Source organism: Pseudophryne corroboree, chromosome 1 (genome assembly GCF_028390025.1).
Source record: "Pseudophryne corroboree isolate aPseCor3 chromosome 1, aPseCor3.hap2, whole genome shotgun sequence".
Classification (NCBI taxonomy): domain Eukaryota; kingdom Metazoa; phylum Chordata; class Amphibia; order Anura; family Myobatrachidae; genus Pseudophryne; species Pseudophryne corroboree.
The window spans coordinates 712,320,646-712,341,572 of record NC_086444.1 but is presented as its reverse complement, the minus strand read 5'-3'; the positions used below and the strand labels follow the sequence as shown (position 1 = coordinate 712,341,572).

Below are 20,927 nucleotides of genomic sequence, written 5' to 3'. Positions count from 1 at the left end.
TAGCGTGTCAGTTTTAGATAACTATGAGGGGGCAGGATGTATAGAGTTGGCTTCGGACAGTTAGGACATTAGACTGACTGAAATATGCATGCCTTTCTTTACAGAATCAAACAGCTATCAAATAATCTACACAGATCACTCAAAAAAATTGCAATTATTCCCCTTCTACATGGAAACAACCGTACCCTATAATGCCTTAACTATCTGTAAATGTCCGGTATCATTTTCTTCTTCTTCTTCTTCTTCTTCTTCTTCTTCTTCTTCTTCTTCTTCTTCTTCTTCTTCTTCTTCTTCTTCTTCTTCTTCTTCTTCTTCTTCTTCTTCTTCTTCTTCTTCTTCTTCTTCCTTCTTCCTTCTTCCTTCTTTCTTCCTTCTTCCTTCTTTCTTCTTCTCTTCTTTCTTCTTCCTCCCTCCTTCCTTCCTTCCTTCCTTTCTTTCTTCTTTCTTCTTCTCTTCTTTCTTCTTCCTCCCTCCTTCCTTCCTTCCTTGCTTCTTTCTTCTTTCTTCTTCTCTTCTTTCTTCTTCCTCCCTCCTTCCTTCCTTCCTTGCTTCTTTCTTCTTCTCTTCTTCTCTTCTTCTTCTTCCTCCTTCCTTCCTTCCTTGCTTCTTTCTTCTTCTCTTCTTTCTTCTTCCTTCCTCCTTCCTTCCTTCCTTGCTTCTTTCTTCTTTCTTCTTCTCTTCTTTCTTCTTCCTCCCTCCTTCCTTCCTTCCTTCCTTGCTTCTTTCTTCTTTCTTCTTCTCTTCTTTCTTCTTCCTCCCTCCTTCCTTCCTTGCTTCTTTCTTCTTTCTTCTTCTCTTCTTCTTTCTTCTTCCTCCCTCCTTCCTTCCTTGCTTCTTTCTTCTTTCTTCTTCTCTTCTTTCTTCTTCCTCCCTCCTTCCTTCCTTCCTTCCTTCCTAGCTTCTTTCTTCTTCTCTTCTTTCTTCTTCCTCCCTCCTTCCTTCCTTCCTTGCTTCTTTCTTCTTTCTTCTTCTCTTCTTTCTTCTTCCTCCCTCCTTCCTTCCTTCCTTGCTTCTTTCTTCTTCTCTTCTTTCTTCTTCCTCCCTCCTTCCTTCCTTCTTTCTTCTTTCTTCTTCTCTTCTTTCTTCTTCCTCCCTCCTTCCTTCCTTCTTTCTTCTTTCTTCTTCTCTTCTTTCTTCTTCCTCCCTCCTTCCTTCCTTCCTTGCTTCTTTCTTCTTCTCTTCTTTCTTCTTCCTCCCTCCTTCCTTCCTTGCTTCTTTCTTTCTTCTTCCTTCTTTCTTCGTTCTTCTTCTTTCCATTTATGCACTGTCAAAAAATAAAGCTGGGTACACACCTATACAATTGTTGGCTCGTTCTCCTGATCAGGCGTTTATTGTAAAGGACTGTATGCAGTGCTGATGCAGTAGTGTTAGCTGATAAACAGCTAATCGCGCTATTGCAGTGGTTGGGATTGGGAGGTCGCATCTCATGTGCAGTTTAATATTTGTTGGGTCAACCTCCCTGATTTTAAAGGGACAAAATGCATCCTGTCCTAATCGCGGTGGCCCGACAAAAAGAGCCTGTCCGTTTCCATCCCCACTTGCGGGCAGCAGTGTCCTATCGGTGGGAAAAGTTGCTGTTTAAGATCGCCGTTGGGTGAATAAATGCAGCATCTATTCACATTGAGGAGTGAGTATAGGGGAAGCAGATGCCGGGCAAACCCCCGAGATTGACCATAAATCGTACAGGGAAGACCTCCTGCACCTCCAGTACCTGCCCCCGGTCTACCAGGAACACTAGTTACTCATGTGTTTTACTATACATCCAAACTGGTAGCTTGCAAATGGGAGACTCTTCAGACTGAACAGTCTATGGCATTGGTGGCTAGTGTACCCTATAGTCTGCCGAGGAGCATATGGCAGGATTTATAATCTGGTGACTAGTTTACAATAGAATTTACAGTGCATTGTGGGAGCTTGTGCATGGCATGACTTTCAGATTGGTGTAAAGTCTATAACAAGACCTCAACAATGGTAGAACCTACATTCTTGTATGGGAATAGCTGCTAACAGACATCTTGCTGATTTATTGACAGTGCTTCTGCTGTGTTTCACATGAATACTGCATTTTTATTTTTTGGATCAATCTTTGAGTTTGTATAGGTTTACTGCACACAACTTGTGAGTTGGGAACCTGAGTAAGGTTTTTCTGCATACCTATTGTTCAATGGAGACTTTATCAGAAAAACGGCACACTCCTACTTGGGATCCCAGCTAAAAAATGTTGAGTACAATTGATCTTAATGTCCTACTCAAACTGTTCTCTTCAGGTCTCTTTAGGAAAAGTTATCTCAAAGTTGTAAGACAAAATATGTCAACTTTCTCTGTGGGTTCAGTAGGATTGACTGGCAGACGGGATGCCAGCAGTCAGAATACCGATGCCGGCATTCCGATGTTTGAAATCCTAACAGGGGCAAGGTAAGTATTTTCCTCCCTGTCCCCTACCTCCTAACCCTCTCTTCCGGCAGCCTAACCCTAACCCTTCCCCCTTAGTGTCTAAACCTAATCTCCCCCCGGTGGTGCCTAACCCTAACCCCCCCTCCCCGCAGCCTACCCGGGTTAGAGTTTCCGGCGAGGGCTGCATATAAGACTGAATGCCAAGCTATGCTCACCTAACCAGTCATAGGCAATTGATACTAGATGACGTCATAAAGTCAGATTATGTGATGATATCATAGCTGCCCAAAAATTACAGTTTTCAGAATATTATGGTTTTTAGACTCATGGATAAGGTAGACTTAACCTGTTTATAGCAAACAAGACCAATTCCACTTCTTCCCATGTTTGGATGAAACATAACACTTGTTTCAGTATCTTGTGTGCTTTGTGTGTTCAGTTTTGTTAAATAAAGTTTTTATATTCAATAGATTTTGTACAACAACTTAATTTATCACTCATTCATTTGATATATGCACGTTTTTTCCTGGTACTGTAGCTATCTGAATAATACTCTCTTCTTGTCCAACAGGATGAGTGCAGAAATTTTGTGAAAGTTCTCCTTTTGCATCACAACACTCTATTTGCTTGTGGAACCAATGCATTCAACCCAGTTTGTGCAGACTACAGTGTACGTAAGAACTCTTTCTTCTGCAACTACTAATTGTTAACTGTTTCTGTACTGATTATATAGCCTTTCTATTGAGTCAAAAACATACATTTTTATGCTTGTTTCAACTGTGAAAGTATTGAATTAAAGATAAACTATTTATCATGAATCTATTTGTCTTGAAGTAGTATTTATTAAAAAATAAATTATTGCATCAAACTGCTGTCCCATGTCCTAGTCGCTGCTAGAAGTCTCATAGCTCGTGACTGGAAAAACCTCCCCGCCATCTCTTTCTGCCCTAAAATCACAAATTTGTGCCTTCACTTCCCCTATGGCATGTATTACCTACTATCTCCATGACAGGGTCAAATGGTCTCAAGTATGTGCCCCGTGGCCTTCTTATGAAAGTGTCACGGTGGCCTCACCCTCATTTTTTATCATCCCCATCCCTGCGCGATGGGGATGATATGTTCTACATATACTCTCTCTTGTCAGACTGTTTTGCCTGTTCTTGTCTTCACCTCTCTTTTTTCATTAATACATGCTGCATCCACTTTCTCTCTGGTGTGTTCTGTCCACCATTTAATTTTCTTCTTGGTATCTTTCCTTTACAGTATATAGCATACTTAGCATATTCTATGTCTTTCTTAGATTGATTTGTTTGAACAAGTTGGGGAAACACTTGGTGGGATGGCTCGATGTCCATATGATCCAAAACATGGAAATGTGGCTCTATTTGCAGGTAAAGTAATGATACAATCATATATCCACAGATATTGCAAAATATGTCCTGCTTTCCCTGAATTTTCATATTGAAATGCTTATTTTTCAATTGTTCAGATTCTTGGTTGTAAAGAGTTTTGTTTACACAGTTTTAAAGTATATAGCCATAGAATAGCCTGGGACTTGTCAGCTCCGCAAAATGATTTCAGCAGCACAGACCAGTTTACAAGAGTGCTGAGAGGTACAGATGTGTCCTCAGGCCACTTAGAGGTTCAGAGAGTCCCGGGGAAACCCAAATGATTCCATAACCATTAAGTATAAGTACCGCCAATTTCATTTGCATGCACACAGACAGCACTGCCCCAAGCTTCTACACAGAACGCTTCGACCTTCAGAGCCAGAGCTTACACAATTTATAAACCAGCATTGAAATAGTCCTTGGGGAATAAAGTCATTGGTTACAGGAAGGGATCTGTGTATACTCGACATCTGATAGATCAGTAGTTTTCCTTTCTCTGAATAGCTGGATCTAGAAATCTAGATAATGCCTGGAGGTCCCGCTGTGGAGTATTTCATTTGAATGTCTTTTGTCTTCCAGTATCATGGGCGAGAAGAGTAATGAGTGTCTGGGAAACTGTAAATATTAACTAAACATTCAATTCCTAGTAAATGGATCTGAAACCATTACATATATACTATCACACACACACACACACACTTTTATATATATATATATATATATATATATCTCCATGACAGTTGGCACTCCTTTGCTTTCAAAACAGCTAGCCCCTGTGCCAGATCTCAAAGTTGTATGCAGAGTCCAGAAAGAACGGCACTGGAGGCAATAGTAATGATGAAACACAGATATTGCAGCTGTTCCTGAAAACCTGGTATGTCTGCTGCCATCCTGCAAGGTCAAGCTTGAGCTAATCCTGCTCATCTTGTCTGCCAGTTAACATCCTGCAAGGTTCAGCTTCGGCCAATCCTGCATGCCTGGTCAGTCAGTTTACATCATCCAAGGTCAAGCTTCAGTCAATTCTGCACATCTCTATCTGCTGACATCCTGCAGGGCCAATCTCCAGCCAACCCTGCACACCTGGTCTGTCCATTAAAGTCCAGAAAGGCCAAGCTTAGGTCAATCCTGTATACTTGTCTGTCATCTAATATCCTGCAAAGTCAAATCTACAGTCAATCTGGTGTATCTGGTCAGTTAGCTGACATACTACTAGGCCAAGCTTCTAACAATCCTGCATACCAGTCCTATCTCCTGACATCCTGTTAGACCAAGATTCGATCAATCCAGCATACATGAGCTATCTGCTGATGTCCTGCAAGGTCGAGCAACTTCAGCTCTACTTTATCTAGCAGACTGCAGTTTCCTCACACGGCTGAGCCAAAGCCATTCCTGATATTTCGTCTGTCAGCATCTGCCGATGCCTGACTCTACCTCTTAACAATCTCATGTATGGGAGAACCACGTAGGACCCAGTGGTCCCGAAGTCTCATCAAATTGTGTTTTAGCTACCCAGACACTGCTGTATCCTCTCTTTGTAGTCTTTAGTCTGTGTAATCTGGGACCTTCGTTCTATTGGGTGAGCTGCTACTGCTGGAGGAATTAAGTCCAGGGGCCCCCTAAGTACCAGTGTGCACAACAAGCTCTAAGGGAACAGCGGGGGGTTGATAATGATGAAAGGCCTCTTGAGAGGGTCTAGGAGCCTCCCTGTAATAGAACTGGAGTTTCCCATGACTTCAAGCTTAAGTCTAAGGCAGCCACATACTCTAATTGTTCTGAAATACTCCACGGCATCTTGCGAGTCCAAAAATTCTTCATAGGAACTCTCTCCGGCATCTTGCAAGTCCAAGGTTCTAGTCGTTTCATAACAATATGTTGCAATCGCATTCGACACACATCGGATATTCATGTGTGGGGTAATCCCCACTAATTGGATTGCTCCAGTAAACCCCCCCATCCATAGGCTTTGCATGAAAAAAAAACCCACAACCATAGTTCCCCAAATAAAACTAATAAAACACATAGACTTTGCATTAAAAAGTCACATCCATAGGCCCCCACATGAATAAAACACTAATGGCCATCCCTGCCAATCGCTGCAATGCTAATCACATATGCACTTAGCTATACAAAGACTGTGCATATCCGTCCATCTCTGAATCATGCCCATTGTGAAAATTCCACAGCCATGACTGGGAGAACAGTACAAATTCTAAAGCTGAGTACACACTAGACAATATGTCGCCCAATCTCTCGGATCGGAGTGACATATTGGGTACATCATCTAGTGTGTATTGTACCCATGATACACGTGCTCCTGCAGGTCACTATTGACATCTGCTGCAGGGCCAACAAGGGATATCGCTAGTGATGACATGCTGCGGAATGCAGCATGTTACGTGGCTCCCCCAGATGGACCCGGCATCAGCAAGTGTGTACGCACTTGCTGCATGCCGGCTCTTGTCGCCCTTTGGATCGGCTGGGTGCACATGTCATCTAATGTAAGCTTTCGGTATAAGCCTTCAGTGCACAATAATCCTATTTGTGTGTGTGGCTGTGATGAAAAAAAACTATCTGGTGGGAAAAAGATGGTAAAGTCTGACACTTTCAATCGGTGGTGCGGCGTCTAAGTCATGCCATGCATCTCATACTATATAGTGCAAAAACGCCCGGTGAATACATGTCTGTTGTAGCTTGTCCAGTAATGTGATTATGTAAGTGAGGGCTAGACTGAATGGGATCAATGTCAAGATACAAGCTGTACTGTAGCAAGCTCTGCCGGGCCTGCGTTATATTTTGGGGGCATGGCCTAATCGCGTTAGATGTGGCCACACCCCTTTTGAAAAAGAGTATTTCTAAGCCTGCAAATCTGTGAGCCCCCCAACCTGGGACAAATCCAGGCGGGGACATAATCAGTGTGATTGCTTCCCCCAACCAGCATAGGCAGATGCCTTTCTGGCTTCACTGTATCCAAGTACACAGCAATCTGGGCAGGGGAGAAAGGCTGCCACCTCTGTCAGTTAAGAGGTATGGTGTAGATGGGGAAGGGGGGGGGACTTGATCGCCTTCCAGGTCCCCCCAAGAAGCCAGACCCAGGTAATTAGGCAGCCCTGGATACAAGGGTAGAATTGGAGGTACGTAGCAAATACTGATAGATAGTCAAAGAAGCAAGCACTTCCAACAGCACAGATTAATTTCCTGAGACGGTGCCCGGATGATAGGTCAACAGTCAATATGTCACTCTATTTGATCGACATGCATTAGGCCGACATGGTCAAAAGGTCGACATGTAAAATATCAACAGTGTTTAAGGTCGACAAGACAATGGTCAACACAAATGTTCAACACAAGGTTTTTTTTCATTCTTTACCATACATGTGGTTTTCAATTGGGAATAGTAACCTACCTGAAGCGTGGCAAGGAAAGTGTACATATTTTCCGCTAATTTGGTTTTACATGGTACAACATACAAAATGACACCCAAAAATAAAAACCTGTGTCGACCATTTATCTGTCAACCTTTTGTATTTGTCTTTTCAGATATCTACCTTTTTGCATGTCGACCAATTGACCCTAACGACCTTTTGACCCTGTCAACCATATGGGGTTGACCTAGTGACTGTCGACCTAATACTGGTCGACCCAATGATCCACATGAGACAACTGTCACACTGTTCTCTGTAGGAAACACAGGGGCAGATGTATTAACCTGGAGAAGGCATAAGGAAGTGATAAACCAGTGATATGTGCAAGGTGATAAACACACCAGCCAATCCGCTCCAATATGTAAATTAACAGTTAGGATCTGATTGGCTGGTGCCTTTATCACCTTGCACATATCACTGGTTTATCACTTCCTTATGCCTTCTCCAGGTTAATACATCTGCCTCTCAGTGTGTACTGTACATCAAGATTATTATTTAAACATTCAGAAACTAAGACAAAGAGACTATTAGAAGGTACAATAATATATCTCAGAGTTCAGCTTCACTTCTCTGTTTTTTAGATGGAATGCTCTTCACTGCTACAGTAACAGATTTCCTAGCAATTGATGCTGTTCTTTATCGTAGTCTTGGTCGGCGTCCAGCTCTACGAAGTGTCAAACATGACTCAAAATGGTTCAAAGGTAGGAGATATCTAAGATTCGAAAGAAATAAAACTGTAGTAGGCTCAGGTATGACCATGAAAGTTTATGTCTGTGACAATTTTTCAGTACTATTAACATTGATCAAATACATAATACAATTTATTGTTTTAAAAGAAAATTAGAACTGGCACTATCAGTAAGTATATTGTTCTAGAAAAATGACTATTGATGTTCTACTAAATCGGTGCACCATAAGTAAGCTGACAGATAACTGGGCCCTTATTCAGATGTGGTTGGAGGTGCTATCGCTGCTGCTTACATAGAAGCAGCAGCGATAGCACCAATATGGTAATGCAGCAGGAGGCGTCACGCCTTTTGCTGCATTACTGATCTATATTGCATCCAAGGAAGCAGTATCATATATTTCCTGGCACCATCGGGAAGCTTGCGGCACCCATGGAGATATGCAGGCCACCCATCACAGAGGCCAGGATATCTCTGTGCAACGACAGAGATCCCTGGCTTCTTCCCTTCTCCTAAACAGTGGTGACACGCCTCCATTTTCACAAAGAGCCCGTCGCCGCCCCCTACCCGCCCCCCAACGGCATTAGACTGTCAATCACAGACAGTCTGCTGCCATTCCTGCTTCCTGCACATACGCAAAGTACTGAACATCGTTGTTTTGCGCATCAGGGTACACCTCCAGCCACATCTGAATGAGGGACCTGCTGTAATCCCTCTGCTTTCATTAATAAAAGCAGACCACATTGCTTTCCACAGGGCCATGTGCAAATGAGCCATTTACCAAGATCTGAAAAGCTTATCTTCTTAGCATAAGAGCCAGAGAACAGGCAGACTGTCTTAATATTTTTCATATTTGCATGTCTGAATGTTTTATGCCATGTTTATTTATGTGTACTATATAGATGTGTTCCACTCCTCATACACTATTGTCACTATCTTTCACCTGATAATGCATTTTAGTCACAATGTGACTAGGTTGCACCAAGAGGCTGCTTTGATTAACTTGATATGCGACACTTTTATATCTGTGTGTAACTGAGTCTGAATCTGTATACAAAGTGCTCAAATGTGCTGGTGGATATGGGGTCATTCTGACCCGTTCGCTCGCTGCGTTTTAACGCAGCAGAGCAAATGGGTCCCTATTGCGCATGCGCCGGCGCCGTAGTGCGCCAGCGCATGCCAGGCGGCCGAAGGCCTGTCAATCAGGCAGAGGCGATCGCTGGGCGGGAGAGGGCGGAATGGCGGCGTTTGGTTGCCGTTTCGTGGGTTTGGTCCGGCCAGCGCAGGCGTGGCCGGACCGAACAGGGGGCGGGCCGCAGCGGTTGCGTGTGACATCACGCAGCCGCTGCAGGCCAGGGAGCGATGAGTAGCTCCCGGCCAGCACGCTAAAGCTGCGCTGGCCGGGAGCTACTCTTGAAGTGCAAAGGCATCGCCGCTGTGCGATGCCTTTGCACTTCTGCGGTGGGGGGGGGGGAGCGGACTGACATGTGGGGCGGGCTAGCCCTCTGCTGGGCGTCCCCCCCGCATGTCAGGGAAGATCGTAGCTGTGCTAAATTTAGCACAGCTACGATCAACTCGGAATGACCCCCTTGATCTCTTCACTATTGACGCACCAACGGTCACATCATTGACTCCTCAAGCAGCCCCTGCTTTGCACACAGCCTCCCTTTTAACTTTCTTAAGATAAAGCCACTGTGGCTGCAGTGCTGAGAATGGGATCACAGCTGCATGCTGAAACATGCCCATGACACTGCCATAACAGGCCCATGACACTGCCATAACATGCCCTTGACACTGCCATAACAGGCCCATGACACTGCCATAACATGCCCTTGACACTGCCATAACAGGCCCATGACACTGCCATAACAGGCCCATGACACTGCCATAACAGGCCCATGACACTGCCATAACAGGCCCATGACACTGCCATAACAGGCCCATGACACTGCCATAACAGGCCCATGACACTGCCATAACAGGCCCATGACACTGCCATAACAGGCCCATGACACTGCCATAACATGCCCATGACACTGCCATAACAGGCCCATGACACTGCCATAACAGGCCCATGACACTGCCATAACAGGCCCATGACACTGCCATAACAGGCCCATGACACTGCCATAACAGGCCCATGACATCTCCTGTTTTTGTGAAGACTTTAGGTCACCTCCAGGTCTTCACCCTGAACTGCCTATGGGTTGCAAAATCAACCTCAAGTAATAGCAATGTCGTACGTAAATGCATATGCTATTGTACTTTGTTTTTAGCGCGTGCGTGATTATTATTTCTCCTAACATCAGAGCCGGCCCTAGGCATAGGCAAACTAGGCAAATGCCTAGGGCATTTAGTATGCTTAGGGGCACCAGCAGCTTCTGCTGATTAAAATGATATGCGGCATGCCTATATTCTGTGGAAATCACTGTAATGTAGCATTTCGTATGCAGATACAGCCGCAGTCGCACACTGAATATAGGCATGCTGCATATCATTTTAATCAGCAAAAGCTGCTTGTGCATCCTAGCCACATAGTAATGCAAATAAGACGCATTTTCATAAACAAAAGGCACCCCAACGTTAGCAGAGCTGCCAGCTGACTCATGCCAGGCATGTCCTGCAGAACTAGCGGCGGTGCTAGGGGGCACCAGCCAAAATCTTGCCTAGGGCATCATATTGGTTAGGACCTGCTCTGCCTAACATGTTCCTTTGTGGACCACTTGATTTGGTAAGTGTCTAGGTGCATTTCTGATTCAAAGTATCTGTTCTGATGCTTTATATTGTATAACATAGGTAATGTACTGTATGTTGTGTCTAGTTATTCTCTTTTCTGTGCTTAGATCCATATTTTGTCAATGCTGTGGAATGGAAAGATCATGTGTATTTCTTCTTCAGGGAGACTGCAGTAGAGTTTAACTACCTTGAGAAGGTATGCATTCATCTCCATTCTCACATACTTCCCTCTATGCTTTAAAAAGAAACAAGGCAGTTAAAGAATCATTAAACAGTTTTTTTTCCCATACGTTTCCTGGTATAACTAATGGGCTGGGCATCAGTAAGAAATCTTGAGGGGGTAACAGAGCTGAAGATGAATCTAAAGAACAATTGATAAAGGATGGGTCTATGTACTGTACTAAGGGGTCTATTTACTAAGCCTTGGATGGAGATACAATAGACGGAGATAAAGTACCAGCCAATCAGCTCCTAACTGCCATGTCAGAGACTGGAACCTTAAAAAAATGACAGGAGTTGGTTGGCTGGTACTTTATCTCCGTCTATTGTATCTCCATCCAAGACTTAGTAAATAGAACCCTTAGCCTTGGATGGAGATAAAGTGGATGGAGATAATGTACCAAAACCAACCAGCTCCTAACTGTCATTTTTCAAACCCAGCCTGTGACATGGAAGTTACAGTAGACACTGATTGGCTGGCACTTTATCTCCATACACTTCATCCAAGGTTTAGTAAATAGGCCTGATTCAGATTTGTACACAAACCTGATGGGTTACAAATGGTTAGTGATCTGTGCATGTGCAGAATGGTTCTTGCAATATCACTTGCAACCCCCACTTAGCTGCAGCGTGGCTGACATGTTGCTGCATTTGGGGGATGGCTAGGGTAGCAACCGCCACTGTTCTTCAAAATGGGGAAATGTTGCCTCTGCTTTGTAGGTGCTCCGGGCTCTGGACCTGGCTGTCCAGATCATATGGCTGGTCTGAGTGAGCTTCAATTTAAGCAAACTGACCATGGTCTGCTACCGTTGCAAGTCGTTAAATTAAAATAGGGGTGCCACACCAACTGCCCCCCCAAACACTGTCATACATCACCGAACATAAATGGGCAGTTGGTGTGTCTCCATTGTTTGAATTTAGACTGAGTTGCAGCCCTACCTCTTGAACCGTCACTGGTCAAGAGGGTGATCCGATGTTGCATCCACAGATGTAGTACTTATATACAGTATCTCGCAGGTGTATGCAGGTGGCGTCTATCTCCTACAGACGCCTTCTGCCACATTCGCATTTTATTTGTATGGAATTGCAAGACTGCTTCCCTGCGACTGCAATTCCATACAAATCGGAATCAGGCCCTTAGTGATAAGGTTGCACATGTAGAATAGGGGAAGATTGTGGATCGCTTCATATGTTTTTTTTTCCCTGTGTAAGGATTGGGAACTGAAGATGATTGGTGGTGTACAAACCTGGCATCAGTATTCATAATGGACTGCAATTGACTGTATAATGAGTTCTACAACTTGGTGATATTGTCTATTAGAAAAAGGGCAGATGTTAGATCTGTTGGTTGGTTGGTTGGTTGGTTGGTTGGTTGGTTGGTTGGTTAGATAGAGAGAAAAGATTTGATCAGTGACTTGATGAGAAATTGTAAGTACAGGTAAACATTAACATTATCCACAGAACACATACATTGTGAAATTAAAAATTAATTATTTAACAATTGTAAAAAAAAAAATTAATTATCAAAAACAGAGTATCACTTAAAGTAATCTGTATATTTAGTATCTCCCAATTGTAACATGGAGGGACTGCAGCAAATCCTTTTTACATTTTTACTTTAATAAATCTTTAAGACTTTTCCTTACTTCAAAGGGTTAACATTGTCTGTAACTGGTAGCACCAGCAATAAACGCTGTTTGTACGGGGAAGTCTCACAAGCATCAATACATGACTATTTAAAAAAAAAAAAAAAAAAAGCTTGGATAGCTCTTGTGTAGTCCTAAAATATTTTATTTTTATTATTTTTTATTGCATTTAACAAATATTTGTCATTTATTTTGTAACTTATTTTTTTTACATTATTTTTATTTGTTTATTTGTATACACACAAACACACACACACACACACACACACACACACATATATATCTGTGTGTATTTGTGGCCGTGTCTGATTGAGGAGTGGCCATGAGGTGCATGTTAGTACTGTGAGGGAGGGCATCATAGCATGACTTTGCTCTGGGCTCCAGGGCTCCTTGCTAACTCACTGTGTCCACTGAGTTTGAGGCAGGATGTAGGATAAGGGGAGTCCTGCCTGTTTCATCTGTACTGGTCCCTACACTTTCTGAATGCAGCCCAGGACCTCTTCAGCATTGACAGTCAAGCTCCCACCTCAGGACCCTTTCACCTGGGCACCTGCTTACTCCATGAACATCAAAACTCTCAGAGCTTCAAAACACCAACTCCAGGTTGCTCCTAAGAACAGACTTTGTGTTCAACACATGGTATGCTAGGTATTTTTGATGGTTCTAGTTTGGACCTGACTACCCATTGATCTTGACATTAACCAAAGGTCCCTTAAGACTTAATGGAGTTCTTCTTAATGGAGTTCTTCTGTGAATACCTCCATGCAGTAATATTAATAAACACTGTTATGTTGTTGCCAGACACTTTAAATTGTATTTAAGCTTATGTAATAAATTGTACTTTTAGATTTTTTGGATCGAAACAATGAGCATCTGATCATTTAATATCTAATTGCTGTGTGGGGACCGTCTCCGGCGCTGTCTGTTTTTTCTAACTTTATTGACTACTAACACATTGCAGGGGTGGGCTCCTTTCAGCTAATTATCTTCAGATTTTACGTTTAAATTGGTTGTACTTGCTACTCCAACTGCTTACCATAAAAAATGAACTTCAGTCCAAATAAGATAAATCAACAAACCACATATTCTGTTGTGAAAGTACTGTAGATATTTGCGAAAAAATATTACTAAATGCTAAAGTATTTGTTATTATACTTTTTATCATAAACTTTATAGCAATTGCATATTCAACTTTTATTAATTTATGTAATGTTTCAAATTTGTATTTGCATTTTTTTTATGTTGATATATTCTTCATGTGTACCAACCCACTTCAGATACAGAGGCAGGTGGGGAGTTTGACTGGGGCGGTACACCTATCAAACCATACCGCAGGTGTCCTAAAGCAAGCTCAGGGAGGACAGAAACCTCTCGTGGAGACAGAGACCTTGGGGTATATTCAATTGAAGTCGAAAACTGCTGTCTGTCAAAAAGACGGCAGTTTTCGACTTTTTAAGGTCGAATCCCGATTCAACCTATTCAATATATCCCTAAATTTTTCGACAAGTCGATGAATTTGACTTGTCGAAAAGCACGTGGATCGGCGAAATAGCTGCCGATCCACGTGCTTGTGTCGAAAACGGGGCCAAAACCCTTTTCGACCATCTCAGTCCGACATCAAAAAGATGTTGGACTGAGATGAGGACCCAGAGGAGGAGAGGGGGGGGGGAGCCGCAGGGAGATGGGGGGACAGCCGGCGGGCATACAGGGAGATCAGCGCTACAGTAGCGCTGCAGCTGGATGTCACTCAGCCGCCCGACCTCACGGCAGCTTCTACCCGGCTCCAGCACGCTGCTGGGGCCGGGTGGAAGCTGCCGTGAAGTCGGGCGGCTGAGTGACATCCTGCTGCAGCGCTGCTGTAGCGCTGATCTTCCCTGTATGCCCGCCGGCTGTCCCCCCGCTGGTCTCTCTGCGGCTCGCCCCCCCTCTCCTCCTCTGCGTCCCATTTCAATTCGACTTGAAAAAATCGAATTAAGATGGGATTGAATAGGGGTTCTCGGATCCATTCCGACAAATACGTGTCGGAATGGATCCGACTTTAATTGAATATACCCCCTTGTGTCTAGTAAAATTTGTGTGTATGAGTTAGAGAGACACATTTTTTAATCTGAGTTGTGCCCATGTTGGGGTTTAATTTCTAATCTTAATTCACAAAATTACAAAAGTAAAGTGTGTTCCAAAATTTTCAGTTTCACTTTTTCTTTTTTCTTAAATCATTCTGTATTTTAGTCACCACTTTCAGCCACCTTTACTATATTGTACTACAGGTGATTGTCTCTCGTGTTGCACGTGTATGTAAGAATGACATGGGGGGATCTCAGCGTGTTCTGGAGAAGCAATTCACATCCTTCCTGAAAGCACGCCTCAACTGCTCTGTTCCTGGAGATTCTCACTTTTATTTCAATGTTATCCAGTCATCAAGTGAAATTCTAACCTTGGACGGAAGACATGTTGTTCTTGCTCTCTTCTCTACGCCGACTAACAGGTACAATAACTGATGGGAAGGCTCACATTAATAGGAAGGTAATAGTAAAGTATAAATAGGATGCCCTTTCAGTTGTGCTGAGTTTGAAGAAGTGGCTGCTAGCCCAGGGTTCCACTAACATTATAATCACCACAATCGGTGTAGACCAAAAGTCTGGACAAAAAACAAGAAACAAATTCCAATCTGCATTAAAAAAATAATGTATTATATTTGTTACAACTACAGTATATCAATTGATATATGCTCATATACCATACTCAATAAGATAATGTTTATGAGAAGACAGAATAATGGAATGACTTCAGAACCTCCAAAGTTACCCCCACCTCTACCATGACCATAAGCCCCCTATTGTAAAACCAACTCCTACCCCTTCCATCGGAAATAGAACCCCCAGTGGCAAATGATACACAGCATTATCACCCCCTCCCCCAGCAGTAATAGGTCCCAGTGGCAGCTACCCCACCCTCACCACCAATGCGACTCCCACTCCCAGTGTCAATGGGTCCCCACTGTCTAGTGACTTCTTCCTAGAACTTTTAGTGTAGGTGCATGTGGCCCAGAGTGTCATTTACATGGCAATCTGGGGCACAATTTGGGGAGTGAGGTTCGTGTTCACAGACCACAACAATACTCCCAGGGGCCTGGGTCAGGAGGAGGAGATTCGTTCTGCATATGGGCAGAAAGGATTTCTTCCATGCAAACAGCAGAAGCAGAAAGGTATCACTAACCTATAGGATGCAACCTGGTTAGGTAATACACACCTGGCTGCAGTCACATCCCATATGTTACTGCAAGGCGAGTGGCTATTAGTGCTAGTCTTACATTATGTGTATATGTATATATATATATATATATATATATATATATATATAAAATACCAGCCATGCCACACATATAAATGTAAATACAAATTACATACCAAGAAGAAATCGCACAGAATGTGTAAGCAGTATTTCAGGTGTACCTGTAATGTGAGCTGGCACTTTTTATAAAAATCAGTCCAAATGGTAAAACTGTAGTTGATACAACAGGATACTATAGTCAGTGCATAGGCGTTACTATAATGGGTGCAGTGTGTGGGTCCAGGGGGGCCCACACCGCACACACTGCATTTATATACTGTATAATACTTACCACTCCGGAGTCCCGCGGGAGCGCCCCCCCCCAGTGCGGGTATAAATCACTTGAAAAATTGCTGCCGCGCCCATTTCCGACTGATCTGCACATGTGCACTGGAGATGTCCCCGCGAACAAGGCACCATGTTCCCGGAGACCTGCACATGTGCAGTAGACTCTGGTAGAATGCCAGTCTACTTGCTGCCGGAGAGGAGGGGGCACGCAACGGAAGCTGCACACGGGTTCCCTCCTCTCTTAAATTGCCCCTTAGTCAGTGTATTTATTATGCAGTATTATTGATTAAACTTTGTCTACATTCCAGAAATAAACTATCAGGTCATTCCTATAGAACCCATTATTCATGTTCTGATACACATTATTTTATTCAGTATGATATAACCATATATGAGTTACATAGTTTTAATGAATATAATATATTTTTTAGTGCGGATTGGAGTTTTTTTCTTGTCATTTCTTCTTATCTATTTATTTTTGTGTCACAGGTGTTAAGAGAAAATAAATAGAAAATAAATATATGTTAAGTGCCCAGAATACAAAATGAAAAACAAATGCACACATTTATTTATTAATTAACAATTTCTTATATAGTGCAGCAAATTCTGTTGCACTTTACAATTGGAAACAACAGTGATGAAATAAAACTGTGTAATGACATAAAGTCATAGTGGTAGGAAGGCCCTGCTTGTAAGCTTACAGTCTGTGCTGAAATAGGCATTGAGACACAAGGATAGGTGTTATCTATTGTATAATGGTCCACCAGATTGTAAAGGTTCTTGGTGGTCAGTATGATGTAGTCACACAGCAATGGGTCAGGAGGATGTGAAAGTGAAGAGAGAGAAAATAAGAATTTACTTACCGATAATTCTATTTCTCGTAGTCCGTAGTGGATGCTGGGGACTCCGTCAGGACCATGGGGAATAGCGGCTCCGCAGGAGACAGGGCACAAAAGTAAAAGCTTTAGGATCAGGTGGTGTGCACTGGCTCCTCCCCCCACGACCCCCCTCCAAGCCTCAGTTAGGACACTGTGCCCGGACGAGCGTACACAATAAGGAAGGATTTTGAATCCCGGGTAAGACTCATACCAGCCACACCAATCACACTGTACAACCTGTGATCTGAACCCAGGTAACAGCATGATAACAGCGGAGCCTCTGAAAATATGGCTCACAACAATAATAACCCGATTTTTGTAACAATAACTATGTACAAGTATTGCAGACAATCCGCACTTGGGATGGGCGCCCAGCATCCACTACGGACTACGAGAAATAGAATTATCGGTAAGTAAATTCTTATTTTCTCTAACGTCCTAAGTGGATGCTGGGGACTCCGTCAGGACCATGGGGATTATACCAAAGCTCCCAAACGGGCGGGAGAGTGCGGATGACTCTGCAGCACCGAATGAGAGAACTCCAGGTCCTCCTCAGTCAGGGTGTGCCCCTGACCAAGTATCAGCTCGGCAAAGTTGTAAAGCCGAGAGCCCTCGGGCAGCCGCCCAAGATGAGCCCACCTTCCTTGTGAAATGGGCATTTACATATTTTGGCTGTGGCAGGCCTGCCACAGAATGTGCAAGCTGAATTGTACTACACATCCAACTAGCAATCGTCTGCTTAGAAGCAAGAGCACCCAGTTTGTTGGGTGCATACAGGATAACAGCAAGTCAGTTTTCCTGACTCCAGTCGTCCTGGAAACTATAATTTCAGGGCCCTGACAACATCTAGCAACTTGGAGTCCTCCAAGTCCCTAGTAGCCGCAGGTACCACAATAAGCTGGTTCAGGTGAAACACTGACACCACCTTAGGGAGAAACTGGGGACGAGTCCGCAGCTCTGCCCTGTCCGAATGGACAATCAGATATGGGCTTTTGTGAGACAAACGCCGCCAATTCTGACACTCGCCTGGCCGAGGCCAGGGCCAACCGCATGGTCACTTTCCCTGTGAACTATTTCAAATCCACAGATTTGAGCGGTTTAAACCAATGTGATTTTAGGAATCCCAGAACTACGTTGAGATCCCACAGTGCCACTGGAGGCACAAAAGGGGGTTGTATATGCAGCACTCCCTTGACAAACTTCTGGACTTCAGGAACTGAAGCCAATTCTTTTTTGGAAGAAAATCGACAGGGCCGAAATTGGAACCTTAATGTACCCCAATTTGAGGCCCATAGACACTCCTGTTTGCAGGAATGCAGGAAACGACCGAGTTGAAATTTCTTCGTGGGGCCTTCCTGGCCTCACACCACGCAACATATTTTCGTCACATGTGGTGATAATGTTGTGCGGTCACCTCCTTCCTGGCTTTGACCAGGGTAGGAATGACCTCTTCCGGAATGCCTTTTTCCCTTAGGATCCGGCGTTCAACCGCCATGCCGTCAAACGCAGCCGCGGTAAGTCTTGGAACAGACATGGTACTTGCTGAAACAAGTCCCTTCTTAGCGGCAGAGGCCATGAGTCCTCTGTGAGCATCTCTTGAAGTTCCGGGTACCAAGTCCTTCTTGGCCAATCCGGAGCCACGAGTATAGTTCTTACTCCTCTACCTCTTATAATTCTCAATACCTTGGGTATGAGAAGCAGAGGAGGTAAGACATACACCGACTGGTACACCCACGGTGTTACCAGAAACGTCCACAGCTATTGCCTGAGGGTCTTTTGACCTGGCGCAATACTTGTCCAGTTTTTTGTTCAGGCGGGACGCCATCATGTCCACCTTTGGTCTTTCCCAATGGTTCACAATCATGTGGAAGACTTCCCGATGAAGTCCCCACTCTCCCGGGTGGAGGTTGTGCTGAGGAAGTCTGCTTCCCAGTTGTCCACTCCCGGAATGAACACTGCTGACAGTGCTATCACATGATTTTCCGCCCAGCGAAAAATCCTTGCAGTTTCTGCCATTGCCCTCCTGCTTCTTGTGCCGCCCTTCTGTTTACGTGGGCGACTGCCGTGTTGTTGTCCCACTGGATCAATACCGGCTGACCTTGAAGCAGAGGTCTTGCTAAGCTTAGAGCATTGTAAATTGCCCTTAGCTCCAGTATATTTATGTGGAGAAAAGTCTCCAGACTTGATCACACTCCCTGGAAATTTTTTCCTTGTGTGACTGCTCCCCAGCCTCTCAGGCTGGCCTCCGTGGTCACCAGCATCCAATCCTGAATGCCGAATCTGCGGCCCTCTAGAAGATGAGCACTCTGTAACCACCACAGGAGAGACACCCTTGTCCTTGGAGATAGGGTTATCCGCTGATGCATCTGAAGATGCGATCCGGACCATTTGTCCAGCAGATCCCACTGAAAAGTTCTTGCGTGGAATCTGCCGAATGGAATCGCTTCGTAATAAGCCACCATTTTTCCCAGGACTCTTGTGCAATGATGCACTGACACTTTTCCTGGTTTTAGGAGGTTCCTGACTAGCTCGGATAACTCCCTGGCTTTCTCCTCCGGGAGAAACACCTTTTTCTGGACTGTGTCCAGAACCATCCCTAGGAACAGCAGACGTGTCGTCGGAAACGGCTGCGATTTTGGATATTTAAAATCCACCCGTGCTGTCGTAGAACTACTTGAGATAGTGCTACTCCGACTTTCAACTGTTCTCTGGACCCTGCCCTTATCAGGAGATCGTCCAAGTAAGGGATAATTAAGACGCCTTTTCTTTGAAGAAGAATCATCATTTCGGCCATTACTTTGGTAAAGACCCGGGGTGCCGTGGACAATCCAAACGGCAGCGTCTGAAACTGATAGTGACAGTTCCGTACCACGAACCTGAGGTACCCTTGGTGAGAAGGGCAATTTGGGACATGGAGGTAAGCAACCTTGATGTCCAGGGACACCCTATTGGTTCGGTATCACTGCTCTGAGTGACTCCATCTTGATTTGAACCTTTGTATGTAAGTGTTCAAAGATTATCCATTTAGAATAGGTCTCACCGAGCCGTCCGGCTTCAGTACCACAATATAGTGTGGAATAATACCCCTTTCCTTGTTGTAGGAGGGGTACTTTGATTATCACCTGCTGGGAATACAGCTTGTGAATTGTTTCCAATACTGCCTCCCTGTCGGAGGAAGACGTTGGTAAAACAGACATCAGGAGCCTGCGAGGGGGAGACGTCTCGAATTTCCAATCTGTACCTCTGGGATACTACTTGTAGGATCCAGGGGTCCACTTGCAAATGAGCCCACTACGCGCTGAAACTCTTGAGACGACCCCCCACCGCACCTGAGTCCGCTTGTACGGCCCCAGCGTCATGCTGAGGACTTAGTAGAAGCGGTGGAGGGCTCTGTTCCTGGGAATGGGCTGCCTGCTGCAGTCTTCTTCCCTTTCCTCTATCCCTGGGCAGATATGACTGGCCTTTTGCCCGCTTGCCCTTATGGGGACGAAAGGACTGAGGCTGAAAAGACGGTGTCTTTTTTTGCTGAGATGTGACTTGGGGTAAAAAAGGTGGATTTTCCAGCTGTTGCCGTGGCCACCAGGTCCGATGGACCGACCCCAAATAACTCCTCCCCTTTATACGGCAATACTTCCATGTGCCGTTTGGAATCTGCATCACCTGACCACTGTCGTGTCCATAAACATCTTCTGGCAGATATGGACATCGCACTTACTCTTGATGCCAGAGTGCAAATATCCCTCTGTGCATCTCGCATATATAGAAATGCATCCTTTAAATGCTCTATAGTTAATAAAATACTGTCCCTGTCAAGGGTATCAATATTTTCAGTCAGGGAATCCGACCAAGCCACCCCAGCGCTGCACATCCAGGTTGAGGCGATCGCTGGTCGCAGTATAACACCAGTATGTGTGTATATACCTTTTTAGGATATTTT

General features: G+C 44.3%; 1 protein-coding gene across 2 annotated transcripts in view; it reads left to right on the top strand.

Annotated features, from left to right (window-relative positions):
• SEMA6B (semaphorin 6B) overlaps positions 1-20,927 on the top strand; it is a 536,302-nt gene that overhangs the window by 321,899 nt on the left and 193,476 nt on the right. For both annotated transcript variants that reach the window (XM_063915087.1, XM_063915079.1), the window contains exons 6-10: positions 2,966-3,064; positions 3,695-3,785; positions 7,789-7,908; positions 10,737-10,825; positions 14,762-14,979. In XM_063915087.1, the coding sequence (XP_063771157.1) occupies positions 2,966-3,064; positions 3,695-3,785; positions 7,789-7,908; positions 10,737-10,825; positions 14,762-14,979 (617 nt within the window). The remainder of the gene's footprint in view (positions 1-2,965; positions 3,065-3,694; positions 3,786-7,788; positions 7,909-10,736; positions 10,826-14,761; positions 14,980-20,927) is intronic.